At 35.6% G+C, this 26,983-nt stretch overlaps 2 protein-coding genes across 2 annotated transcripts; both read left to right on the top strand.

The window, feature by feature from the left end:
• Positions 1 to 4,357: 4,357 nt before the first annotated feature.
• LOC120188261 (putative receptor-like protein kinase At3g47110) lies at positions 4,358 to 5,262 on the top strand. The gene is made up of 2 exons (XM_039191740.1): positions 4,358 to 4,751; positions 4,850 to 5,262. Exons 1-2 carry the CDS (start codon positions 4,358 to 4,360, stop codon positions 5,260 to 5,262), a joined length of 807 nt encoding a protein of 268 aa, XP_039047671.1.
• Positions 5,263 to 5,286: 24 nt separating this feature from the next.
• LOC120188260 (receptor kinase-like protein Xa21) lies at positions 5,287 to 5,730 on the top strand. The gene has a single exon (XM_039191739.1). It carries the CDS (start codon positions 5,287 to 5,289, stop codon positions 5,728 to 5,730), a length of 444 nt encoding a protein of 147 aa, XP_039047670.1.
• Positions 5,731 to 26,983: the final 21,253 nt, after the last annotated feature.

Genomic DNA, 26,983 nt, shown 5'->3' with positions numbered 1-26,983 from the left:
CTGCAATAAGTTACAACCAATAAGGGAACACTTCAAAGAATCCCCCGCTCAAAACATAAAATTCACCATGTCAGACTAATGCAATAACCATGCAATTTTATACGAACAATCTCCCTAATACACTCACCCATACATCAACCGAACAAGTAATCCTCCTAAATTGTCTGTAATTGCACTCTTCCCAGACATAATGCAAAAAGTCGGTCCAGACAAACTAAAGAAAACAAAAAACAAGTCTTTCCCTTCAAATTATCTATAACCTACATCAAACTATCCTCCTAACGATCGACCAATAAGGCAACCCACAAATCTGCATAACCTTATTCCAAACACTACAGGAGTGAGAACAATCACAAAAATATGAGTTTTGGTTTTCAAGTCAATACCACAAATTCACAAATTCTAGTCGTGTCAATCTCCATTCAAGTAAACCTATCTTTTGTTGGCAGTCTATTTAGGATAATCATCCAAGCTATGACGAAGTGTTTAGGAATATATAAAGGGAACCAAATGAGACTTTGTCACTGCACGCTCTCCTTTTTTCCGTTATTCTTTCCCATTTCCAACTATTATTTACCAACGACGAATTAACCCCAACAATAAAAAGGTTCCTAGCTTCAACTCTCAATTTTAATAACTTTTTTCAAGCTCTAGCTGAAATGAGATATGCATTCAACATACCAAAAATCATTCCCTTTCAGAGCATATTCCTTCACCTATATCACCTAAAAGGAACTATCACCTGCCAAAATATTTTTCACAAGGAGCAAACTACATGATATATTCCAACAAAGTAAATTTTTAATCCCTCAGCCCTCATTTGAATTTTAAGAGCAAACCTGGTCCCTACTAACACCAGCTCCTTTAGTTGGAAGATCATTTATCTTTCTAGAAGAAATGCATACACAACAACTTTATTTTTGAATCACATACTCGGGCAAAATAAGTTGTCTACACCAAAAATTGATAATACTAAACAATACAACCTTATTAAGCTGTAACCAACAGCCATAACTAATATTCCTTCTAGACCAAACCCTAAGCCCTAAGCCCTAAGCTTAGCTCTAATCTTCTCCAATAAGGGCATACAATCTTTTTCAATGAACTTTTTAGTTATTAGAGGTACACTAAGATACCTCAGAGATAATCTATTCAACCTAAACCCAGTAACAGTTTGGATTTCATCAAATTTATCTTCATCCACACCACAAGTAAAGAATTCGGTTTTAGCTACATTAAACTTCAATCTAAACATCTCATAAAACTGTTCGAGAACACTTGGAACTCCCAAAATAAAATCCATAAAATCATGACAAAAATCATCAGCAAAACACAAGTGAAGGAGAGAGGTTCTTCTACAGACGTACTAAATAAAATTTTGGACATTACTAAATCTCCCAAATTTAAACTTGTCTGTTTTATTTAAAAAATCTAAATTAAAATCGTTTAGTTTAAAAATTATCCGACAATATACAGAAACCAAATATCCAGGTACTTATATAATACTACCAACCCTTTTAAGCATAACAGGTCTGATATTGACTTTTTTTTAATTTAAATGAAAGGAAGACAAAACAGAACAGTCCATGTCCACTTCCATAACAAACAGGAGATCCTTAAAACTTGTGGCGTCCTTTTAATGCAAAGCAGCAGCTATATCTGACTGAAAATAAGTCGGAGATATACCGATCATATATATCTGATGATAAGCTGCGAAATTTCATCGCCATTTCCATACAGCTTGCGTACTCACCAGGGAAGTAAACAAAAGAATTTTATTATTCGCAATGGGACTCCACCCATCCATCTCACTCATCGACTTTAAACACCCAAAAGGAACACGTGATACTATTTTAATTCCACTGTCAATCTGTTAAATACAATCACTTTACCTTTAAACGGAGCAGAAGAACATACCCTGTTAAACTCACCTAAATGGCTAAATATGCTATTCGAATTCGAATCATTAAGAGAACAAAATTCGGGTGAGGTAGAGTTGATTAGCTAAGAGAACAAAAACTGATCCTTTGATTATTCTTCTTTTCAAAAGATTGATTGTTTTGTGATGCACAACCTCTTCATACCATAATATAGAGACTTTTTTTTCAAGAAAGTCAAACAAAAAGTCAATAGTTTCTTTGTTTTTCTTCTTTTTCGTGGACAATGCAGCTAAGAAACTAACTAAATATAGTACTAAAGTCAGAAAATTTTGTATACCCATCCTCCACCTTAACGTAGCCAAGGCTAGAGTAAACAAAAATGGCCACAAAAATCATCCTTCTGATTCTAATCTGCCTCACTTTCCATCCACTGCTGGGTTGTTCCCAAGGCTTTCCAAGGTTCAACAACAATACTGACCAGGAATCCCTTCTTGTATTTAGGTCCAGATAACTCATGATCTGATGCAGGGGATCCTAGACAGATGATGTTGAGTTGTCAGATTGCACATTGATGGCGCTGAGATACCATGAATTGACAGATCAGCGCAAAGGCGAGAATTGATTGTGACATGTTTCTCATTGGAGTCGTTTTGAGTATATTTCAGTCTTTTGGCCATAACTTTGGCTACAGGTGTCAGAATCGCGCATAAGACTCCAATCCGAAAAGTTCTTTTCGACGCTTACGCTCTCCACATTGAGCTATGCTCCATGTGGCCTTTTTTTCAGCCTCAAATTCTGTCGTTTTTCCTTCCAAATTATTAGATTTAGATATTTTTTACTATTTATGGTAATATTTCGATTGTCAATTAGGAAGTCAATTTAAATCCGATTTAGGCCGGATTTTTTAGATATTTCTTATTTTATTTTGAATTTCAATTTAGAGTGATTTTTGAGATTTTTTTATTTTTGACAAAATTCGAATAAAGACGATTTTTGACTATAACAGTCCGGCTTGTGGATTAATTTTGGGGATTGTTTGATTTTATAATATTTTATTAAACCCTAGAGACTTTTTTTTCTCTGATTTTTTTGAACGAATTTTTTATTATGAATCATCTGTTGAAATGCATATAAAATAATCATTATTTTATCCGACGTTAAGATCCTCTTGGTGTGTTCTTGGGACTTGGAATCTCAATTCTCCCTTCTGCAACTGGACCGGTGTTACTTGTGATGTCACTAAACAGAGTTACAAGCATCAGCCTTGAAAACCTTGGCCTTGTGGGCACCACTGCTCCTCACATTGGGAACCTTTCATTTCTCAACCACCTCAACCTTCAAAACAACAGTCTCTTTGGTAGCAGTCCTCGAGAAGAAACAGGAAAGTCTCTCACGTGCTTCACCCTTAATATACGGTTAAAAAAATATATTATTGATTTTGTTATTTTTTAACAAAATCGATAAAAAATTATTAGAAATATTATTATTTTTATCGATTTTGTTATTATTGAGCTTTTTACCAGTTTTATTAACATATCTAAAAAAGCACTACTAATTTTATTATTTTTCTATATGTTTTGTTATTATTAGACACTTAAATGGATTTTTTAAAATTATTAATGTTTTATATAAAAATAATAATATTTTAAGTATTTTTTTATTATTTATTTTATTAAAAATAAAATAAAATTAATAACGTTTTTTCTTAACCAAATATCAAATTGATCGTCTTTTTCAGTTAAGAACACTCTTTCTTGGTTCTAATCGAATTCAAGGAACGATACCGGTGTCAAGGCTTTCCTATCTTGATCTGTCGGTCAACCGGCTGGAAGGTACCATTCCAAGTGAGTTAGGTGCACTGTCAGAGCTTGCAGACGTATCTTTCTCGACGAATTTTCTCACAGGACATATTCCGTCTTCATATGCGAATCTCTCCTCGTTGTCGAATCTTGTTCTGATGTCCAACAGTTTGAAAGGGCCTCTACCAGAAGGGTTAGGTCGCCTTCCGTTCTTAATCAATCTTCAAATCGGTCTTAACAGCATCTCTGGTGAAATCCCACGTTCACTGTTCAATTGTTCCTCATTGATTGTCTTAGCCATGGCTGTCAATAGACTCACAGGTACCCTTCCGCCGGACATGTTTACTAATCTAACTAGCTTAACAACCCTTTACTTGGGAGGGAATCTCTTGTCCGGACGCTTACCACCATCCATAGGCAATGCTTCAAGCTTAACTCGAGTCGACCTCGCAAACAACAGCTTCAGTGGCCAAATCCCATGTCTAGGGAACCTACCAAATGTTCAAATATTAAGCTTACAGAGTAATGAGCTGGTTAATGATGAACCAAGAGCATGGATTTCCTTACTTCTTTGGCAAATTCTCCCCAACTTGAAGTATTTTCGGTGGCCGAAAACCGTCTTACCTGTAAACTTCCATCTTCCATAGGCAACCTCTCGAGACAACTTCATTGTTGGTGATGAACAACAACTTTTTTGAAGGGACCTTGCCTAGAGAAATAAGCAATTTGATCAACGTAATCCTGATCGCTTTTGAACACAATTCCTTAACCGGAACCATTCCACCTTCAATAGGAACTTTGCCAAACTTACAGTACATTTTGCTACATGAAAACAGATTCTCAGGAAACATACCAGAGTCTCTTGGAAACTTGACATATTTGGCTGAAGTTCATCTCTTAGAAGGGACCATTCCTTCAAGCTTCGGAAACTGTCAGCGTCTTCAGTTGCTAGACCTTTCAGTTAACTTGCTTAATGGTACCATTCCAAGAGATATATTTCAAATCCCGAGTTTCGGTAAGGTCTTGAACCTGTCTTTCAATTCTTTAACCGGATCCGTTCCGCCCGAAATCGGTAGTCTAGATATGATTCAAGCGATAGACTTCTGGAATAACCGATTATATGGTGATATACCTTTCACATTGGAGATTGTTCAATCCTTCTGTATTTAGATATGTCTAGAAATTCGTTTCAAGGAACCATACCAAATTCTTTGGACAAATTGAGAGGGATGGAGTATATTAGCCTTTCTTCAAACAAGCTCACCGGTAACATACGGGCTTCTCTAGAATCTTTAAGGTTCTTGCAAGTTTTAAACCTGTCCAGGAACCAACTCTCAGGGGAGGTTCCAACAGCAGGGGTTTTCGGAAACTTGACAGTCATTTCCCTTTCCGAAAATCTCGAGCTTTGTGATGGAGTACCTGACTTAGAACTACCCAAATGCGATTCTCCTGGAGAAAAGTTCAGCGGTTCGAGATTAAGAATTGTACTAATAGCGTCGTTTGCATTCATCTTGGCTTCTGTGTTAGTCTTTTGGTTTGTGAGTAGAAAGAAGGATTCAGGCGTCCATCAGGTTAAGGAGTAAGCTGATTCACCGGAGATATATCCAATGCATAGGCAACACGATCTCAAACTCGCTACCCGGAATTTTAGTTCAGAGTATTTGATTGGAGAGGGTAGCTTTGGATCAGTTTACAAGGGTGTTCTCAATGATGGAAGTTTGGCAGCTATCAAGGTCTTCAAAATGGGACAACATGGAGCTTCCAAGAACTTTCTAGCTGAATGCGAAGCTCTTCGACGAATCCGACATCGGAACCTCGTTAAAATCATAAGTGTATGTTCAGGCGATTTCAAGGCACTAATCCTTAAGTTCATGCCAAATGGAAACTTGGAACAGTTACTTCACCCAAGAAGTGAAGACTCTGAGGTAGAAAAAGCTCTTGGCATGAACCAGAGACTGAAGGTAGATCAAGATGTTGCCTCAGCACTAGTGGCGGATAAAGGAATTAAAAAATGGGTCCAAAATCGAGGGTATTTTGATAATTTCAACTAAATGTCACAGTATTCAATACAATTGTTTTAATTAATTATATAACCTACTAACTCATTAGACTAAGTGTCCCAATAAAAGAAAAAATGGTCTCATCAACATTTTTCTTTTAACTTTTGAATTTTTTAAACTTGAAAAGAATACAATCAGATTGAATTCTTCCCAATAAAATAAAACACATTTGTCTCTTATGACAAATATAACGTTGAAGCTAATTGTCGTAACCGATTTCCGGCGATACGACGAGTCTCGACTCATTTCGTGAAAACCCGATTTTGTAAAAGAAATGTTTTCGGAGTCGCCATCGACCTTTTGGGTTAGGTAGGCCGAATACCCAAAAATCTTCTTTTAAAAGAGTTTTTTTAAGAAAAACATCATTTTAAAAGATGTATCGATCCACGTATAATCAGAAATTCATTTTTAGTAATAAAAAAGAGTTCGGAGGTCGATTACGTGTGGGGAAGGATTAGCACCCCCACAACGCCCAAAATTAGTACCCATCGATTATATATTGTCTCTAAATAGTAGAAATCTAAGAATTCGAATATATATTTAGATCACGATTCCATTATTCCTAATTCAACCATACAAATATTATAGAACAAAAATTCTAAGGAAAAATATAAAATATTCTCTTATTTCCAATTGAAGAGAAAATACTCCCTAAAATACTTTAGGACGAATATTTCTCTTCCCAACTGAAATAAAAAGAATATAATAATTTTTCCTAAGGATTCCATATAAAAAAATTATTATTCTACCAAAGAAAGAAATTAAATTTATTAATCCGAATATTATTAGAAAAGATAAGGGATATTCAATAATTTAAAAACACCGAGACTTAATCTCTAATAAAATTAGCAAATTGTCTCGATAAGTTTAAAATAATGAATATTTCCTTTTCCCTTCAAAATTAATTAATTTTAAATGCAATCAATTTTTAGGTTTTTCTAGTGGGATATTTATTTATTTTAAATATCAGAAAAACATCTAGTTGTTTTAAGACTGTCCCTTCTTAATATTTAAAATACATAAATACTACCTTAATCCAATTATATAATCGGTTAAGTTATGCTAATGAGGCTTTTAAACAAAATAAAATATGATACATTGAAGCACTTAGAGAAAAAATATAAACACATTGAAGATACTCATTTTTTCATTTAAATATTATTATTATTATTATTATTATTATAATTATTATTATTATAATTATAATTACTAATTTTATATTTATTACTAATATTATTATTAATTATTATTACAAACGGGCCAAATCCGGCCCAACCAAAAGCCCAAATATATACCCTAAACCCATTTAGGGTTTGTATCTAGCTCCCAGCCGCCGTTTCCAGAAGGCTCAAGCTGCCTCTCCAGCTTCCAGACGCTGCTGCCGACGCCTCCACTGCCAGATGGTCCAACCAGTCGCTGCCGACGCTGCTTTTGCCACGCCACCTCACCGCCGTAAATTCCAGAACACCAGATGGCAGCCCAAATCGAGCTCCATGGTGAGTCACCAGCATAGCTATGGTGACTCACCTAGACATCCCTCTCGGGACCGGTCCAAACAGAACCTCGTGGTGGCTATAAAAGCCACCATACCTGCGAAAGAACAGACAGCGGAGAGACACGGCAGAGACGACAACAAAAAAAAAAAGAAAAAGAAAAAATAACAACCCTCAGCAGCAAACAAAACAAAGAAAGAAAAGAGAAAGAACTTACGAGGAAACCACAAGGTAACCGGAGACGCTACGTACCGAGGAAACATTCGAAATACCCGAAGGTATTTCTCTAGATCTGCTCCGATCCATAGCTTTTTAGGGCAAACCAAGGCCAGATTCGGCCTTGGAGGGTCTTTATTTTAGGTCTTTAGGAAAATCCGGCCACCGCGTGTGGTAGTCGGGTGGAGACCAACACCGGAGTCCGGTGTCGGCGACGGCCGGAAACTCTCTCGGTTAGAGAGAGGCGAGAGAGTTTTATAAACTCTCTCGGTTAGAGAGAGACGAAGAAGAGAGAATGAGGGATGCTGGCCCTACGGGCCAGCCATTTGATCATATATACCCTCCCAAACGACGCCGTTTTGGGCAGGGTATATCTGTAATTTCGCACACGGGTCAAACCTCTCGCGTAGTCATCCTAGATTTGTAAATTTCTATTTTTGTCACTAAAATCAATTCTTATATTTTTAATTAAGTCTCGTAATTTTATTTTATTTCATTTAGTCCTAGCCTGTATGTTTTAAATATTTAGGATAAATAATATATTCAATCCCTAATTTTAATAAATAATATTTTAATACTGAGTTTATATTTTTAATTTATTTTAATCTGATATTCGAATTTTAAATAAGTTTATTTTAGTCACTAAATAAATAAAATAAAGAAATAACATATTTAATCCCTATAATTTAGATTAATTATGAATTAGATTTTTAATTTTATTTTATTGTAATTTAGTCAGTTATTTTATATGTTTCATTTATTTTATTGTTTTAAATATATTGTTTTAGTAGTATTTGTATTTTATTATATTATTAAATATTTTATTAAATATTTTTATAATATATAATAAATAGTATTTTTTTTTAAATATTTATTTTTAATATCGAAGAAAAGGACAGTCTTAATACAACTGGATGTCCTATTATGATATTTTAATATTAAAAAAAATAATAATATTATATCAAAGAAAAGAGCTGTCTTAAGGCACCTAGAAGTTCTTTTCTGATATTTTTAAATAAATAAATATTTTTTTATAATTTTGAAATAATAGAATTATAAATTAAATATATTTTTGAATTTTTAAAATTTTAATAATAAAGACAATTTGTAATTAAAAAGTACCGATTTTGGGCGTTGTAGGGGTGCTAATCCTTCCCTAAACGTAACCGACCACGAACCCCTTTTTATTATTAAAAAGAACAAATTTTTGGTTATAAAACGCAGATCAGTTCATCTTTTAAATATGGTTTTCTTAAAAACTATTTTAAAAGAAAATTTTAGGTATTCGACCTACCTGATCCAAAAGGTCGATGGCGACTCACAAATTATTTTTAAAATTATTTATTAACATTAATTTCCCCGCCAAAAATTAATATTTCGTGCCCGGACGAAAACCGGTTACGACAGCTTGGCGACTCCTCTGGGGATTCATTGGTCAAACTTTTAAAAATCAATTGTAAATTGTCTCTATCAGTTAGAAATTAAAAATTCATATATTTAATTTTTAATTCTTTTCTTTCAAATTTTTTATTACTTATTATTTTTTTATATATTATTATTTTTTATTTTATTTATTTATTATATTCAAGAATTAATTATTTTATTTGTTTGTTAGAGGTTTTAACATTTCTCCTCACACACAACACTTGCATAACATAAAGCTCTATAATTGAGTTTGTCCCTTTTAAGTGGGAGTGAAAGCGACGTCTTCGTGAGAATTTATTCTCCGTGTCAGACTAGCAAGTAACTTTTGGGGTTCATATGCTCTATGTCTTCGTGAGAATTTATTCTCCGTGTTAGTCATAGAGAATGTATCCCCTCGAATTGAACTCGATCCGTTTAAGTCTGTAATGGACTATGATCGAGGGTTTGATAGCCCAAGGGGGCATCAACAAGGACAGTTCGAGTACCTATACTCCTAGAACTGAAAACCTGCATATAATAAACCCTAGAAACTCTCCCGATCTGAAACTATGCCGAAATTTTGTCAGTAGGTATACACAAAGGAGAAATAAGCTCTAGCTTTTAATTTATTTTATTTCCTTTCTTTTCCTGAATAAATGCATGTGAATTAGAAATCGTGCGGTTAAGTTAAATTTTCCAAACAAAGCATGGAACTAGAAAGCATGAGGTTAAGATTTATACATTGATATATAGTTTTTTTTAGTTGGTACTAACTATTCTATTTTTTTATTTTTTTTCATGTATATTACGTTGCTCTAATCCGTTCATATTGATTTCTTTGTTGCATTACATGATCATGGCATAACCAAAAGGTGTGACTTAAAAGACTGTTCATCAAATTGGAAAGAAATAGTAAATGGACAAAAGTTTTATGATTAAACAAAATATGATGCGGCCAAAGAAAGACATCCTGAGGAAACTCCGAGGATAGAAGCAAGCAAAGCACACAGAGATCCTGTTATATTAATACCAAAGTATTACACAAAGATCCTACCAGATTGATACCAAAACAGTCTATGGTAAGAGCATCAATCAGGGCATTCAGATTAGTGGAGGTTTTTGTGAAGCTCAAGCATGTTATTTGAAGGACTTGAACGACCAAAACAAGAAATTGAGCACAGAAATGAAAACTATGCATGAAGATTTTCAGAAAATCAGTCAAGCTTTTCAAAATACTGGCCTGGGAAGTACCCCACAAGAGTGGATCACAGGGGTCACCAAGCTGAAAAGAACTGCAACATATATGAAGATCTTGTTCAAGAACTTCTTGGACAGAAAGGATCTCTTACAAGGGAAAATGAGCAACTCCGAGAAATAACACAGAAGATGAAAGAGAATGTCATGGAAGAAGTTGCACTCCAGATAAATAATATGGTTCTTAAATGATAAATTTAGCTGACTTTACAAGGAGATGAAGCAGACTGAAGACTCAACTTTTGAGCATAAATGGAAACTAATTTGGCTTTGGAGAAATTAGGAATAAAATATATCCCTATATGTAAAGTTTTGTTTGATGTACCGAAACTTTTGTGTTCAATGAAATCTGTTCTAAGATAATCACTCTTGAGTAAACACCTTTTCATACATGCATTTGCATTTTGCATCTTTGCATTTTTCATTGTGCATTTATACTTTTATATTGTTTTTGTACTATACAATTTGCATTTTTATTGTTACATTCATATTTACATTTGAATTTGCATTTGCATTTTTACGTTTGTATTTACATTTCATTTTTACAATTACATTTGGTTTTAAACTATTTTACATACATTTAAACATGAAAACATGAGAATAATTCGTGGAGAATTCCATGATAGAATTTCTGAAATCAAGTGGAGCTAACTTGGTCTCCTAAACAAGGATAAGAACCGGAATGAGATTTTAGCAAGGGTTGGTAGAATTGAGAAACTACAAGAGCAACTTATCAAGACTCAACAAGATGATTGATCAAGTAAAAAATCCCATAATGATTCAAAGAGCAAATGACAAAACTGATGGACCTGATAAATGTTGTACTCCATGGAGAGAAACCCTTAAAGGATCCCACTGTGAAGGCTATGAATAAGGTTTTGAATGATAATGATAAGTTCGATGTGATAGTGTCTGATGATCAAGAACCTATTAAAGAGCATGGTAATTCAATACAAATTCAAGATTTGGTCTCAAGGGCAATCTAAGGAGTCTGGTGAACACTACCCCAGTATAGCTGAAATGAGCATTCAGAACCCCCTCGATAACATGAGAGCATTCATTCGTTCAGACGATCAAAGAAAGTGATAACCTCGCGAGCGAGAAAAACTCTAAAAGTGTTTCAAGAATCTATCTCAGACCTGTACCCTCATTTTGTTAAAACTCAATACATTACACCAAGATTGGTGAAGGTGTCACCAAGGCCTTATGCTCATTGCTATGATCAAAATAGCTTCTGTAATTTTCACTTGGGAGATCTGGACATTCAACAGGGAATTGGGTCACTGTTAAAGGAAATAGAGACGTTCGTCGATAAGGGAGTCTTGACACAATGATCAAGAGATGGGGAGCAAATAAGGATAAAAATCCTGGGCCAAGTACATACCCAACAATAGAGGAGTGATGAGTCATGATAAATAAATAAGTAGAAGTGTTCTACCACTATAGTACTTTTCTATTTTCAGCATCTTGTTTGAACTTGTTTTTTTTGTTTCTTTCTCCGCCTTTTGTGCAAAAATAAATTGTGTTGCTTTTATGGTTATGAACAAAGAATCAAGTTTTAATCTTGAGATTATTGAGTATCAAGTAGATTAAATATTCTTTTAATTTTTCAAAAGTTATAGATCTATTGGCAAGTGGTAAAATTATATCTTCAATATCCCATCCAATGCTAATTACTCAAACCAAATCCTGACACTACATTTATCTGAGACTCTGAAGAAATGTCTCTACCTGTTTTTGAGACACAAACTCTAGATGTTTACCTTCTCGGGTAGAGTCGATTGATTGATGATACTACCTTCCACCATACATTACTTTATAAGTCACACATTTGTCCTTCCAAATACAAAACCATCATAAACCAAAAGACCTCAAAGAACCAAACTTTCAATTATCCGTGAATTTTACTGCAAGAAGAGACTAGATGAGGCATCATGAACCAACTCATTGATGATAATTTCGAGTGATTAGGGCATACTCAAAGAAGAAGGGGAAAGTGATTGATTGAAATAAATATATCATGCATTAATTACATTTTTTCATGTAAATAAAGTTAATCTTGAATATTCATCCCCCTGTGGATACCTCTTTTTACAAAGGTTTCTGTGTATGAGATGATGAACGGCATTGTTTCATTTATCCTTTAATATATATATATATATATCCTTTGTTGTCCCCATTTGAGCCTGAATAATGTTTCTTCTAATTCAACCCTAACCAAGGATCACCCTCTACATTAAGGGGCAAGGTAAAGGATATTGGCTCACAAGAATAAAGATTGTCAATACAGTTTTATTACGAAGACAAGTTTCCATGAAGTCATGAAAGTTTTGAACTACCAAAGTATGTCAAATACAGAGTGCTTGAAGATCAATCCAATCAAGAATAATGGAAAACCCTCCAAATGCAAAGGAAAAAAGAGGTGCTCAAAGCAATTGAAGTATTATACTCATCCAGCAAAGAAAGAAGAAGAAGAAAAAGAAGAAGAAAAAAAAAAAAGAAAAAGGAAAATCGAATAAAGATGGGTGATTTATTGAGCCTCAAGTTACAAGGTTGATCAAGTACAAACAAGAAGAGTAAGAAATGCTGGAGATATGAGAAAATGGAAATGAATCCAAAATTGGCACTCTAGAGGGGATCCAGTTGATGGAAAATTCCTCAGCAAGGCAGATCAAGTCAAACAAACAAGATTGACGGCATCAGAATGAATTGATCCTTGGTTTGATGCCCTTAAACACTTATTGGGCTTTTTTATCCCTTTCTTTCGTAACCATAAGCCATGGCCTAAAAGATGATATCTTTAGAATTCATTCCGCCTTCCAAGATTGATTTTATTTGCAAAAATTAGTTTTTAAAATCTTTAATGCATGATATGAAAATGATAAAGGTGGGTTCAAGATATAAATTTTTAAATAACATCTTGAAACCAAAGGAGGATTCGAGTTGAAAACCTGAAAGGCAGCTCGAATATTGAATGGTGCAACAACGACATAAGACGATCTTAAGCTCTTAATAAAGCACCACATCTCAAAAAGTTCCTGAGATTCTGGAAACGAGAAGCATCTCTACAAGATGAGCATAACAACCATTTCTTCAAGTTAGTGGAAGCCCGAAGCGACATACTGAACCAACTTGAAAGAACCTACTTTACCAAAATCAACCTACACCTCAAATCAGTCAATAATTTTGACACTTGCCATAGGACTATGATTTTTGAATGATTTAAAAGTGTAGTTGATTTATTTGATATTCATTAAACTCCTTGTTATGATTCGATTATATTGTGAAACCTGAAAGGGGTAATACTTTGCAAAAATCTTTTGAACCAACTGAAAGAACCTACTTTACCAAAATCAACCTACACCTCAAATCAGTCAATAATTTTGACACTTGCCATAGGACTATGATTTTTGAATGATTTAAAAGGTGTAGTTGATTTATTTGATATTCATTAAACTCCTTGTTTATGATTCGATATTGTGAACCTGAAAGGGTAATACTTTTGCAAAAATCTTTTCATTTTCAATAAAGAAAGGAGAAAAAAAACATTTTCAAACAGTACAGTCTCAAATGAAGAAGGTCCTTAAAGCAATGTGCTTATTCTACCTCTGTGTAGAAAAAGAATGAACGAAGCCAGAATAATGAAGCACTTCATATTTTTGAAGGCAAGTGGTCCAAGAAGCCAGAAATTCTGGAGAATTGAACTTGTGACACTCTCCTATGACATTATTAGCTCATCAAGAAAGATCGTTTATCTCATACTGAGGGCAATAAGGATCAACAGACAGATTATTTCTCCAACCATCAATTCATGTTCTCTAGAAGATTACATTATAGAACCATGAGCAAGTCACTACCTGCACTCTGGTTATACCGTGATGCTGGCTCAAGTCTTGATACATCATTGCTACTTCTTCTATGTCGATCACTTTCTTTGTCAAGATGATACCCATTATGTCCTTCAGAAGATTGCTGAATTTGAATTTGAGGACTTAGGGCACAGATAAGATATTGGAACAGATTCTACACTTGTATGCTGTACAGGATTCCAAAAGTTGAGATAACCAGTTTTACCATCAACTAAACCTTCCATAGTTAAGGAAGAGTGAGATATGGCAGTGTGTATTTTGGAGCAGCAGAAGAGACAGCTGTCGTAGCAGTCATTACAAGAAAATGCACCAACAAAATTTCTAGTTAATCATGATGATGTTTATGCTTCCGGTAAGATTGTTACACGGGATGCTACCGACAACAAGGTCGAATCCGCCAAATCTATTCATCAATTGCTCCAACCGATCACCATTCAGTTCTTGCACATCTGTTTTCAAAGATATACTAAGACAGTAGAAGGCGATCTTGCAGCACTGATTCCAGCAAAAAGAAACAAGATTGATATCACTAGGAAACATGTTTCTATACAGATCCTTATGTATGGTTTTTAAGGAAACCTAGAAGTATTTCCACCTCATCAGGTTCAAGTGGAGCAACTTTATTCCTTCCAACCCATACTAGATTCCATTTCAGCACTCAGAACATACTTCTGGACACTCTAAGGTGGCTCATTGTCATAAGCTTCAAGAACCTTACAGATCATTTCTGTTAATTTGGCACTTCCTGTACATGTTTATAAACAGTTCAACTTTGTTTTTGGATTCCAAGAAGGCCATCATTTCTTTGTCAATGGAAAAGCATCAGCACATGGAGGAAGCAGAATAAGAGAAACTCTGTTCTTAATTGGAAGATTATGAATATATTTTCAGTGTGACAGCAGGAAAATGCTTCGAATCTAAATTCTGGCTTTAATCGAATAAGTACTGTGATATCCCAGTCCAAACATTAAATGGAACAAATGAATGTGCTCATAGCATCTTCTGGAAGTTTTTTGAGATCTGATCTGGTTTGGCAAAATCAATCATTGAATTTGGAAGATGAATGTGCTCATAGCATCTTCTGGAGTGTTTTTGAGTTATTGATCTGGTTTGGCAAAACCAATCATGAATTTAGAAGATGAATTTGTTCATAGCATCTGGAAGTGTTCTTTGAGTTATCTGACTGGTTTGGCAAAACCAATCATTGAATTTAGAAGATGAATTTGTTCATAGCATCTTCTGGAAGTGTTCTTTGAGTTATCTAATCTGGTTGGACAGAACCAATCATTGAATTTGGAAGATGAATTTGCTCATAGTAGAAATAAGGAGACTCAATAGCATCTTCTGGAAGTGTTCTTTGAGTTATCTGATCTGATTTGGTAGGAACCCCAGAACCGATCATTGGAATTGAAAGATGAACTGCATGATCATCTTCATTAAGAAGCTTCTTTTCAAGCTTCCTCTGCTTCTTCATTTTCCACAAATCATAGCCCAAGTTTGCTTTGCTTGTAATTGGGATCATTGCATAATGGTTTCCTATCTTCTACCATAAGAAGTGCATCAGTAACCCTAGACATTTGATCGGCACATATAAATCTGTCAATCTGCAATTGATGAATCTGAACCATATCTCTCCATGGTTATTGAAGCTTCAGCCTTTGAGAATCCCATTTTTGTCAAGTATAACAGTTTACTCTCCTCATCAGAATCAGAACTCATGATTTCCTCGATATCAGAAGAACTATCAATATCTGTGAAATCATCCTGAAAGATCGCTTCATAATCAGATGAATTATTATCAGAATAAACATGTTGCATGGGTATGGATTTTTATGAGCCTGTACCACTGTATATGTAGTCTTGCTATTGCATCAGATTACTGTTCGCATAAATTGGTTTCTCTCCCCACAGAAAAGTATATTTCAGAGATGGCTTTCACTGAAAGATGATAAGCCACTGTGTCAGCCTGGAACGGATTACCAAACTATTTCATTGCTCTCTGACTAAATCCCTCCAGATACAGAAAAGGGTCACCTCATTTAGAAGATACATATCTCAGACGTTTCTGTCAGAATGATTGAATACTTCTTAAGTTTGTGACAACATGAAGAAATTTCAGTTACTTGATAACACTACTGTTTAGTGACACCAGAATGAGAGTATTTAAGATAAATAGATTTGGACACGAATAAAGCTACAAGTACCTACAACAAATCAATGTCAAAATGGACCTCGTGGGGATCATGACATTCCAGTCAAACAGAGATGAGAGTGAATCAGATAAATCTAGAGGGACATCTTGAGGCCCATTTCAACCAGAAATAGAATATTGGGCATTTGAAGGCTCACAGCAATATAAATATTGGGCATTCTTGTAGGCCATCTTAACAAGAAGCATATTGGGACATTTTAGAGCTCACTTCAGACAGATCCATGTGGTGTATTTTGAAGACTCATATTAACAAGAAGCAATATTGGGGCATGCTGAAAACCCTTTTCAAACAGAATCAGAAGTGTTGAATATTCTGAATATTTATCAGCAAAATGCTGGGGCATGTTGAAAACCCATTTCAATCAGAATCAGAACTGTGATGCATTTTGAACACTTGTATTAGCCAATGTGGGGCATGCTGAAGGCCTATATCATCCTGTGTCAAGATTATTGACTTGAAAAAATATTCCAATGAGCAGAAAGGTGAAGAATGAAAATGGTAAAACAGTGACATCGAACTGACTATACATAATGCTTCGTTCATCAGGCAGTTACATTATGATCATGTTGTTGAACAAATGTTACTCAGCAAGTATGTTTTCAAAAACCTAATATTCTTAACCGTATGACATGTGTTCTTTGATAACTACATTACGGTTGCATAAATAAAGATGATCCTCAGGAGACTACTCGATCCAGGTTTCAGTTCCTTAAGATTTCGCATTGAATTTGGCCTTCTGTGTGTCGGTGATTGAAAATATTTCTTTGAGATTCCTAGCAAATAGTTTCAACTATACTATTGAGATTAGAAGCTGTTTTTCACATCAGTTTTGCTTCCTTGATGACATTGAAAAGGAGACTCGACTCTCACTTATATACTGTTATTCCCGTTGTTATTGGGATCATCATTGCTAGCCAGGGTGAACTGGGTTTTCATCTATTTTGGTTTTATCATGGGTGTTTCATCCCAGCGGCAAGAATTCCATGAACCTCTTCCTGTACATGGCCCTATAGCTGATATGTTTCTAATTCTTACAACGCTCATTACAGAAGAAAAACGTGATCTGTATCACACTTTGCCTCTGCCCGAGATGATATCAAGATCAGTTGGTCTCTTCTTCAATTTAGCACTAGCATATCTTGTGGATTTGACTAATTTTTTGGTCATACCAACATCACACTTGAATCCCCATGGAGTTTTGTTTTCAAATGGTCTTGTGACATTATACAAAAGTTTTAAACACTATGCAAAGAAGTTTCTTGACCGACAATCCAAGCAGAAGCCACATGAGATGAATGTGTTGTCAAATGTTTTATGAACCAGTGATTATGGTGTTGAACCAGTGTTGCAATCATATGGTTTTCATTTATTGACCCAAGATGAATTTTGTCTTCTTCAACTTCAAGATTAAAAGTGAAATATAATGAAGACTTCTTTCCACAGAAGGAGAGATGAAAATTTGACGACAAGAAACTAGTGAGCCAACTAAGGTTGAACGACAAGTTGTTGCTAAGCATCTCGACATGATATGGTCCAAGTTGCCTTATTCGAAATCTGATTATATGTGGATACATGAAAGGAATTGGAATAAATCTTGTGATATGTTTCAAGAGTCAAATTAGAACATGCTCTACTCTCCTAATTAATCCTGCGAGTCAGGCATATCTACATCCACACTCTTCAAAGATGATAGATTCTCTTTTCAAAGATGACAGATTCTCTTTTCAAAGATGAAACTTTATGGGATTTCTACACAAGTCCAAACAATAAAGTTGGTTTTATCCAAGACAAGATGGGGCATCAAAGTCATAGCTCTGACTATAGCAAGAGTTCCACAAGTGAAACAATTCTTCTGATACTTTCATGAAGCAAAGAAGACATAAAGATACAAGTGATCAGATGGTTCTTCAGAAATGCAAGCTTGATAGCATAAGTTGCTACACTGATATCCAGAGGTGACCCTGGCAATAAATGATGAAGTGGAGGAAAATAGAGTTCACCATTTTGAAGTAAAATGAAAAAATTGCATCAACATTCATGCATCATATTTAGACATTTGCAAATAGGAGCATTTTCATTCATTTTATCCATGTTAAAATTTGACAGGAATTTCAAAGATTTTAGCAAAGATTCAAATCTATCATTTGATGAGTTAGCTTTTCCAGAGAAAGTTCATAATGAGAAGAACTCATCTGAAGAAGGAAGAAGAAATTCATAATGAGAAGAATTTGTTCAACCTTTTGTTTGAATTCATCACTTGATGGATTATCATTGCCAGAGAAGGTTCATAATGAGAAGAACTCATCTGAAGAAGGAAGAAGAAATTCATAATGAGAAGAATTTGTTCAACCTTTTGTTTGAATTCATCACTTGATGGATTATCATTGCCAGAGAAGGTTCATAATGAGAAGAACTCATCTGAAGAAGGAAGAAGAAATTCATAATGAGAAGAATTTGTTCAAACCTTTTGCTCAAATCCATCATTCGATGGATCAGCTTTTCCAGAGAAAGTTCATAATGAGAAGAACTCATCTGAAGAGGAAGAAGAAATTCATAATGAGAAGAATTTGTTCAACCTTTTGCTCAAATCCATCATTCGATGGATCAACTTTTCCAGAGAAAGTTCATAATGAGAAGAACTCATCTGAAGAAGGAAGAAGAAGTTCATAATGAGAAGAACTTGTTCAACTTTTTGTTTAAATTCATCATTTGATGGATCAGCCTTTCCAGAAAAAGTTCATAATGAGAAGAACTTATCTGAAGAGGAAAAAGAAATTCATAATGAGAAGAACTCATTTGAAGAAGAAGAACTTGTTCAACTTTTTGCTTAAATTCATCACCCGGTGGATCAGCAGTGTCAGTTAGAGTTCATAATGAGAAGAACTCATCTGAAGAGGAAGAAGAAATCATAATGAGAAGAATTTGTCAACCTTTTCCCTGAATTCTTACTTGATGAATTATTTTTTCCAGAGGAAGTTCATAATGAGAAGAACTTCTGAAGAGGAAGAAGAAGTTCATAATGAGAAGAACTTGTTTAACCTTTTGCTCGAATTCATCACTTGATGGATTAACACTTCCAGAAAAGTTATAATGAGAAGAACTCATCTGAAGAAGGAAGAAGAAATTCATAATGAGAAGAATTTGTTCAACCTTTTGCTTGAATTCATCATTTGATGGATCAACATTGCCAGAGAAGGTTCATAATGAGAAGACTCATCTGAAGAAGAAGAAGAAATTCATAATGAGAAGAATTTGTTCAACCTTTTGCTCAAATCCATCATTCGATGGATCAACTTTTCCAGAGAAAGTTCATAATGAGAAGAACTCATCTGAAAGGAAGGAAGAAGTTCATAATGAGAAGAATTTGTTCAACCTTTTGCTTGAATTCATCATTTGATGGATCAACATTGCCAGGTAGAGTTCATAATGAGAAGAACTCATCAGAGCTATTCAACCTTTTGAATGACTCTATCACAGAAAAAAAGGAGGTCATCATCATCCCCAGCAGAAAGTTCATAATGAGAGGAACTCATCTGGAGAGAGAGAAGAATTATCAATATCTCCATTATGATCCAAGTTAAGTCAAATGAAAAACATTATCTTTTCGTCTTTGCTCTATTCTTGTTAACACAAGAATGAGCAAAGAGGGGCAGCTGAAGATACTCATTTTCATTTAAATATTATTATTATTATTATTATTATATAATTATTATTATTATTATTATAATTACTAATTTTATTATTTTACTAATATATTATTAATTATTATTACAAACGGGCCAAATCCAGCCCAACCCAAAAGCCCAAATATATAACCCTAAACCCATTTAGGTTTGTATCTAGCTCCCAGCCGCCGTTTCCAGAAGGCTCAAGCTGCCTCTCCAGCTTCCAGACGCTGCTGCCGACGCCTCCACTGCCAGATGGTCCACCAGTCGCTGCCGACGCTGCTTTTTGCCACGCCACCTCACCGCCGTAAATTCCAGAACACCAGAGGCAGCCCAAATCGAGCTCCATGTGAGTCACCAGCATAGCTATGGTGACTCACCTAGACATCCCTCTCGGGACCGGTCCAACAGAACCTCGTGGTGGCTATAAAAAGCCACCATACCTGCGAAAGAACAGACAGCCACGGAGAGACACGCGAGAACGACAACAAAAAAAAAAAAAGAAAAAAGAAAAAAATAATAACAACCCTCAGCAGCAAACAAACAGAAGAAGAAAAGAGAAAGAACTTACCGAGGAACCACAAGGTAACCGGAGACGCTACGTACCGAGGAAACATTCGAAATACCCGAAGGTATTTCTCTAGATCTGCTCCGATCCAGAGCTTTTTAGGGCAAACCAAGGCCAGATTCGGCCTTGGGAGGTTCGGGTCTTTATTTTAGGTCTTTAGGAAAATCCGGCCACCGCGTGTGGTAGTCGGCGGTGGAGACCAACACCGGAGTCCGGTACCTACGGGCCAGCCATTTGATCATATATACCCCTCCCAAACGACGCCGTTTTGGGCAGGGGTATATCTGTATTCGCACACGGGTCAACCTCTCGCGTAGTCATCCTAGATTTGTAAATTTATTTTGTCACTAAAATCAATTCTTATATGTTTTAATTAAGTCTCGTAATTTTATTTTATTTCATTTAGTCCTAGCCTGTATGTTTAAATATTTAGGATAAATAATATATTCAATCCCTTAATTTAAATAATATTTTAATACTGAGTTTATATTTTAATTATTTTAATCTGATATCGAATTTTAAATAAGTTTATTTTAGTCACTAAATAAATAAAATAAAGAATAAATATTAATCCCTATAATTTAGATTATATGAATTAGATTTTAATTTTATTTTTATTGTAATTTAGTCAGTTATTTTATATGTTTCATTTATTTTATTGTTTTTAAATATTGTTTTAGTAGTATTTTGTATTTATTATTTTAAATATTTTATTAAATTTTATAAATATATAATAAATAGTATTTTTTTTAATATTTATTTTTAAATATCGAAGAAAAGGACAGTCTAATACAACTGGATGTCCTATTCTGATATTTTAATATTAAAAAAATAAATAATATATATTCAAAGAAAAGAGCGTCTTAAGGCACCTAGAAGTCTTTTCTGATATTTTTAAATAAATAAATATTTTTTTTATAATTTTGAAATAATAGAATTATAAATTAAATATTAATATGGTTTCTCTTAAAAACTATTTTAAAAGAAAATTTTTAGGTATTCGACCTACCTGATCCAAAAGGTCGATGGCGACTCACAAATTATTTTTAAAATTATTTATTAACATTAATTTCCCCGCCAAAAATTAATATTTCGTGCCCGGACGAAAACCGGTTACGACACACATGGATTAAAAGAATCATTTTAAATTTATTTTTAACTTTATATTGCTTTATAAATAGAGAAAATAACCTCAGTGACCAAAAAATCTCATATAATACGATTTTAACCACCTTTTTCGGATTTTTGCCAAATGACCAACAAAATCGCAATGCGATCGCTAATTCGCAACGCGATCTCCATTATCGCAATTCGCGTTGCATTTCGCGTTGCGATATTAAATCGCGTTGCGATGGTCTACATGTCGTTGCGATTTTTCCAATTCGCAATGCGAATAAGTAAATCGCAACGCGAATTGGGAAAATCGCAATGCGATACTGACTATCGCAATGCGATGCTTACTATCTCAATGCGATAATACAAAATCGCAACGAGATACTGACTTTCGCAACGCGATTCTGACTTTCGCAACGCGATAATACATAATCGCAATGCGATTTTCAAAGCGCCATTAGTATCCTGGCCAAGTATTTTATTTTTAAATTCCAAACACGAATATTAATATATTGGAACACTGAACCGTCCACAGTATATCCCGTAATCGCAACTCATACCCTAAAACCTAAAATCCCACTCAGTCCCATCTCCATCTCTCACTCTCTCACCCATCTCCGACGAAATCCGTCCCCATCTCCGGCGAAATCCGTCTATCTCCATCTCTCAGAGTCACCCTCACAAATCAGAAATGGAAACAACCAAATCAACCAACGAGGGTTAGTTTTTTTAATTATTTTCTTTTGAAATTTTTGCATTATTATTAGGTTTTTCATATTGAAATTGATGATAAGTTTACTGGTAATTTCAATAATAGATTAACCATTTCACTTAGATTGCTTATTAATCAACCGAGAATCGCAACGCGAAATGCAAATCGCAACGCGATTTTAGTTTCGCGTTGCGATTCTCTCGTTGCGATAGTCAAATTCGCGTTGCGATAGTCATTTTCGTGTTGCGATTTTCATTTTCAGAAACTATTATTCTTCTGCAAATTGAAACTTGAATGAATTGCATTACTTCAACCAAAAAACAAAGACAAATACGAAATTCACAGTGTTGCAAATTTAAGTTTAAAGAATAAACTACTACTCTTTATGTTTATTATTGTTTTTGGTATATCTTCACAGTGTAGTTTTTTGGTATATCTAACTTAGTATGTTTATGTTTTTGTAGAAATTTATTCGGCTCAATTGACCTTAAGAAATAAAGTCAGCCTGGCCAAAACAATTGCGTCGAAGCTTTCACCTGCACAAAGAAAAATGTTTGAGGATACATGCTTCGGGCCATAGCTGAAAGTACAACATCCCCGTGGAGATGCGATGTTGACACACCTGTTTCTTCAAACCATGACTAGCGATCTACCAGAGACTATACAATGTCGTGATGAAGAGATATGGTTTGATTTTCCACCGGCGTATACGTGTTTTGGGCGGAGGAGTTTTGCTTAATCACCGGTCTACGCTTCGGACACGATGATGTCTGTACACTAGACACATTACCCGCCCATCATGGCTATCCCGGGTTTTTCTTGAGCTGGAGAGGCCGAATCTACACGTAGAAGACCTGACAAGATGTTGAATAAGAAAGATGGTTTTACTCGGATGGATGACGTCGACGTTGTCCGAGTATGCCTTCTAATTCTTTTGCATGCCGACTTTTTAGGCAGAGAGGCCAGACAACCTATTCCAAATGATCTAATCAATTGGTAGAAGACCTAAATGCGTGGAACCTGTTTCTGGGGGCTCGTATTTATGGAAAGCTACATGGAATAAGTTATCGTCTGCCTTGGATGATCGAAAAAGTTTGCATGGCGATGGTTCCAAATACACTTTGACAGGCTTTATTTGGGCCTTTAAGGTAAGAATTTTTATATAATGTTTCCAAAATTATAAGTAATTATTTAACAATACTAATGTTGTTATTATATTGTTTGTAGATTTGGATATTTGAGGCCTTTCCCGCCATGAAGACATATGCAATAAAAACTTCAAATGAATTCCCAGGGCTTTCCTGGAAGAGGAAACGGACCTTGCAATGGAAGATTTACTACGGTATACGACAATAATAATGTAAGTTAACATAAATACTACCATATGTTTATAAACAAGTTATTACTAGTACACGTTTAACTTTGTTTGAGCTTTTATATTTAGGAGGCCAACACTCCTCTACAGAGGCTGACACCCACGGAAGCTGAGCTTGCCACTGATTGGTGGCAAGCTAGTAAGCATTTTTTTGATGGAACGGTGATGAGCAGCTCCACTTCGGGAGCCATCACCTCGCCCAGAGCTATCACCTCACCCCAGAGCCATCATCTGATCGACCCGACTATACACCTCCACAACGACAGCCATCTCCTATTCTGTCACATCATCGAGCCTCTTCTCCACCATCACCGCAAGATAGGCGACCGGCAAAGATGCCACACTGATTGGTGGCAAGCTAGTAAGCATTTTTTTGATGGAACGGTGATGAGCAGCTCCACTTCGGGAGCATCACCTCGCCCAGAGCTATCACCTCACCCAGAGCCATCATCTGATCGACCCGACTATACACCTCCACAACGACAGCCTCTCCTATTCTGTCACATCATCGAGCCTCTTCTCCACCATCACCGCAAGATAGGCGACGGCAAAGATGCCACGATGTTTATCTCCCTGTTCTCCACCTCCACCTCAACGGGATGAGTTAGGGGAGTTACGTGATGAGGTCAATGCCTTGCGTGAGGAGGTCGGTACTTTACGCAAAGACGATGGTGCATGGCGTGTTGAGGTGTATACATTACGCGGTGAGGTAGCCGCTCTACGTGAGATGATAGCACGTTGTAGAATGAGGTTCATACTTACGCAACGAGGTAAGTTTAAGATTTTCATACTCGTAATTCATTCGGTTGCTGCCAATACTGCTAAACTGTTTTGTTAGTATTTGTTTTTGGTTTGTTTTTGTCTTTGGTTGAAGTAATGCAATCCATTCAGTTTCAATTTGCAGAAGAAGAATAGTTACTTTCACAACATGAAAATGACTATCGCAACACGGAAATGGCTATCGCAATGCGAAATGAAAATCGCAACGACAAAATCGCAATGCGAAATGAAAATCGCAACGACAAATCGCAATGCGAAATGAAAGTCGCAATGCGATTTGGTGTTTCGCGTTGCGATTTTGTCGTTGCGATTTTCATTTCGCATTGCGATTTTGTCATTGCGATTTGCATTTCACATTGCGATAGCCATTTCCGCATTGCGATTGTCATTTTCGCGTTGCGATTTTAAGTTTCGTGTTGCGAAAGCAAACTATTCTTCTTCTGGAATGTTTATATATGTTGTCCTTTTAAATGTTTATATAAGTGCTTACTTCTGGAATATTATCTGAGCATTTTGTGAACTATGATAGAATAATGACTTGGGTGAATACAATGCTAGTTTGAAACATATTTGTCTTTATTTAATATCATGTCTGTTTATTTATGATTATGTATTAATTTTTTTTAGGGCCCGATAGGTGGATGTTTTACGTCGGTTTCCTTGCACGACAGAGTTCACGCATCAGACGGCGTGGACGCTACTACGTTCACCCCAATGGTGCGAAGACTCCGCAAGAAGAAGCCTGACTCCTCCTGTCATCCCTCAAGAGTCCCTCCAATCGTTCAAGAGGCCCTATCCTCCCTCAAGAGTCCCCCCCACCGTTCAAGAGGCCACTGTCATCGTTGAAGAGGTCCCTCCCACCATTCCAGAGCCCGATTTACATGGGGTAATATATCGAAGTATTGAGAAACCCCCACCGGTTCCGGACATGATGGATGAGAGTTGGCTCTCGTATGAGTTTACGGCTAGTACCCTTCCGGTATCTGAAGTGGAGAGGAGACAACTACGGAAACAATTGTGGATAATACCCTTTGGGCTAAGACCGCAGTTGATTTTATCTACATGAGCGGAGCCAATGGTGTTATACTGACATAAGCAACTCAACGATGAAATGTTTTTGTTGCTTGATCGGTCTTGGTGGGTGTGCTATTAGGGTTGAAGACAGTGGCTATTTCGATGGGGAGGTAAGTCTTATATTTGACTTATATATGATTTTGATTAATTTTTTAAAAATTAATGTAATTCACTATATATGTCTTTTTTGTAAAACAGCATATCGATGCGTGGGTGTCACGTCTTCTAATAATAAGGAAGCTTAGGAAAAATAAAAAAAAATTCGCGATATACAATAATGCCGGCGGCTTTTTCACGCAGTTCACTTGAAGATCAACGAGATGAATCATTTTCGTTGGGCAACGGACAAGCTAAACTTTATCCTGCATGGTGGGAGGTGATAAGGTTAATTATTTTTTAAATTTTTTAAAGGTGTTCATAAATAAGTGCGTAAATAATGAATTATACTTATGATTACAGGGTTTATCCCTGTTTTGGAACGTCGTCATTGGCTTCTCCAATTTCAGCTCCCATCCCTGAAGATAATAGTATATGACAGCATGATAAATTACATATCACTGTTGATTTGAGAGATATATCAAGGGATGGAGCTCTCATTTGGCTAAATTCTTGGATGGATTAATTATTGGACTCATTCTGGACACAAGAATCCAAAGAAGTTCAATGTCACAGTTGTCAGAGACGAGACCGTGCCACAATAATCGCCGGGAGGCAGAGGGGATTGTGGTCCTCTCGTATGCATGTGCTTGGCGCGTTTGACGAATGGGAAGCACAGAGTTTCTACTCCCACCGATAGAGATAGAGCTGCAGTAGGCTTGTGGTTTCGGCATTATATGGCTAGAGCGATATATTCAAGACGCTGCCTACCTGCATCCGCGTTATGAAAGTATCCATTGTTAATTGGTAAGTCAAATGCAAGTTTTGTTAACATATATACTCCTTTTGGTTTGAAAAGTTTGGTAAGTACCTATAATTCAATAATTGTGTTTAGGTTTTTAGATGTGTAGGAAGTCTTGTTTGAGCAATGTTTGGTTTTTGCAGGTTATCCTTAAGGAGCTGCGTGAAATGGATGTACGGGTGCAAAAGTTAATTCATTGATTCAATAATTGATGAGGAAATAAGAATTATTATTATTTTTGATTGTTTAATGATTTGTAAAAAATGATTTGTAAATGTTGATTGTTTAATTGGTGTGTACATAATCTATTTGTGCTTGTTTAATTGATTGAATATAATAGTTGATTTGTTGTTTTCAATCTGCATTATGTTGAAGGCAAAACAGACTATCGCAACACGAAACTGACTATCGCAACGAGAAAATCGCAATGCGAAATGAAAATCGCAATGCGAAATGAAAATCGCAACGAGAAATGAAAATCGCAACGAGAAAATCGCAATGCGATTTTCATTTCGCATTGCGATTTTCTAGTTGCGATAGCCATTTTCGCGTTGCGATTTTTCATTTCGAATTGCGATAGCCATTTTCGTTTTGTGATTTCCCCGTTGCG

This window comes from Hibiscus syriacus, unplaced genomic scaffold (genome assembly GCF_006381635.1).
Source record: "Hibiscus syriacus cultivar Baekdansim isolate YM2019G1 unplaced genomic scaffold, ASM638163v2 tig00116939_pilon, whole genome shotgun sequence".
Classification (NCBI taxonomy): Eukaryota; Viridiplantae; Streptophyta; class Magnoliopsida; order Malvales; family Malvaceae; genus Hibiscus; species Hibiscus syriacus.
Note: the sequence above shows the minus strand (reverse complement) of the source record. Positions and strands in the feature narration are given on the sequence as shown.